We start from the raw sequence: 2,035 nt of genomic DNA, 5'->3' as shown, positions 1-2,035 counted from the left end.
TCAGGTATAGCGCCTGGGAGAGTAGGAATGTGATGTTCAATCACCCGATCTATGATCCACTCTCCCGGTAGCTCTTCGAACACGCCCTGGAACTGGTCCACTAACTCCCTAAATTCCTTCGTAAGAGTGTTACCATTGTTCTCTAGTTGTTTGGATGGTAAAATGTGAGTGCTCGAGGCGATACTGCTATTCCCGTTAACTAGTCGCTCAACGTTGTCCCCTAGTTCTACTCCGAAAGACAGGATTCTTTCGTCTACTAGGTCTAATTGTCGGGAGGACCGCTTGTCTAGCTCGCCCACTGATGCTAAGACGAACTTCTGAGAGTCAAATAGGGGGTTGTCAACTTGCTTGCTAGATGCCGGACTAACCTGCTTAACCCACACTCCCTTACGTGCTGCTGCTAACCTTTTGCAAGTGTCTCTTTCTTCCTGCTGCGCTGCTTCCTCTTCCTCTGTGGATGCCTGTGCAAAAGGTATCTCGTCTACGTGGTTACCCTCTGACTCTTTGTTACTCTGCTCTACGTGTTGAGCTAACTTTTCCGTCAATCTGGCCCCCTCATAGTCTCTCGGTTCTGATGAAGAGGCTAGGTGCTGGCTCGTGTCTGCTTTCCGGTGGTCTTTAGTATCGACGTGTATGAACTTCTTACGCTCTAAGGGACTGCTTTTCTTTCTACCGGACTTCCTGCTCGGCCAGACCATTTGTTCTAGATCTGCTGTGCTGACGGGAGGTGGTCGAGCTCTTTCCGTGTATGTTTCCTTGGTTACCCGCGCTATGCCCTGTGCTGTCAATTCGGCATCAGTGTTATCCTCGATACAGGGGGTGTATTCGTTTGGGCTATTGGTGTTGCTACTACCATGTTGGGCACGTGGTGGGTCAGGTGCATCCGTAGGACACCGAAAATGCACTTCATCTGTCCTGAAATCCCAGCATGGCTTAGCGTGGCGCAGGAAATCTAATCCCAGGATGACGTCGAACCCCATATCCACAACATACAGATCATACACAGTGATGTAAGATGCAACCCGGATTCTGACTCCCTTCACAATCTCCCGAGCCTCGCACGAAAATTCTCCCCTTATCCACTTAAAAGACACATTCGCTTTCAATGGTGTAATTTCCTTCTGTAACGTACCGGCAACCTGAGGATTGATGAGAGAGCGTGTAGCTCCTGTATCCAGAAACGCCATAACCTGCGTGGTTTCCACCTGCGCTGGAACCAGCGGAAGCACCATCATTTCGCCCTCCATTTCCGCTGCCGCCCCTGTCGCGCATGACAGTATTCCCGTTCGCCGCTCCTCCGTCCGTCGGGACGCCTGCCGTCTGGCCGCTCGCGGGCGTTCCGTCGCCGGGCTTGCAGCCTGCATCCCTTCGTCCTGGCGTATCCGACGCCGTGTCGCTGCCGGCGAAGGACTCCTCTCCACTGGGCTTCTCGTCGTTGTTAGCAGACGCCGCTCCGACCGCCTCAATCCAGTCGCTAGTGTATCACTCTCTTGAGCTGCGCCTGCCTGCACCTGCAATCTGATGCCCTCTCCGGCTCCGCCGCTCTCCTCCAGTACCGTCGGCAGTGATCCTTGATTTCTGGAGACCTCTCCAGAGTCGTCCTGCTGTGCCTGCACAGATGAAAGATCTCCCACTCGGGGACGTTGCCCACCAGTCATCCCTCGTAGCGAAGCTCCGGGATAGGCCCCACCGCCGAGAAGCCAGCGAGGCCTCGCAGAGGTCCGTTCAGGTTCCGAGTGGCCTATATCTGTCGCCTGTCGCAGATAAGCTTCTTCTCGCTCACATCGGCCCGCCACTCGTGGGTTGTGGCCCGTCTCCGTGCTGTTCACACCCAGGTTCTCAGCCGGGTCCCAGTGCTCCCCGGAGGTGTTCACCCCTCGGTGGTCCACACCGGCCACTCTGCCTGCTAATGACCCCCCGCACTCCTCCCGGCTAACAGCACCTTCATTCAAGGCATTCTCACACACCGTCGTCGCGGTTCTTCCTCCCGCATGCTCCATACCACACCAGTACTCGCACCACGACAGGGCGCGAT

The 2,035-nt window shown here is 55.3% G+C and overlaps 1 protein-coding gene across 1 annotated transcript in view; it reads right to left on the bottom strand.

The window, feature by feature from the left end:
• Nucleotides 1–2,033, bottom strand: part of CSUI_001909 (dna rna polymerases superfamily protein) — a gene marked incomplete at its 3' end in the record, with an annotated part of 4,294 nt that extends 2,261 nt beyond the window's left edge. The window contains exon 1 of the mRNA XM_068062112.1: nucleotides 1–2,033. This exon is cut by the window's left edge and continues 271 nt beyond it. Coding sequence (XP_067925910.1) covers nucleotides 1–2,000 — 2,000 coding nt within the window.
• Between the last annotated feature and the right edge of the window lie 2 nt (nucleotides 2,034–2,035).

The sequence above is a fragment of the Cystoisospora suis genome, assembly GCF_002600585.1.
Source record: "Cystoisospora suis strain Wien I chromosome Unknown contig_790, whole genome shotgun sequence".
In the NCBI taxonomy this organism is placed as follows: domain Eukaryota; phylum Apicomplexa; class Conoidasida; order Eucoccidiorida; family Sarcocystidae; genus Cystoisospora; species Cystoisospora suis.
Note: the sequence above shows the minus strand (reverse complement) of the source record. Positions and strands in the feature narration are given on the sequence as shown.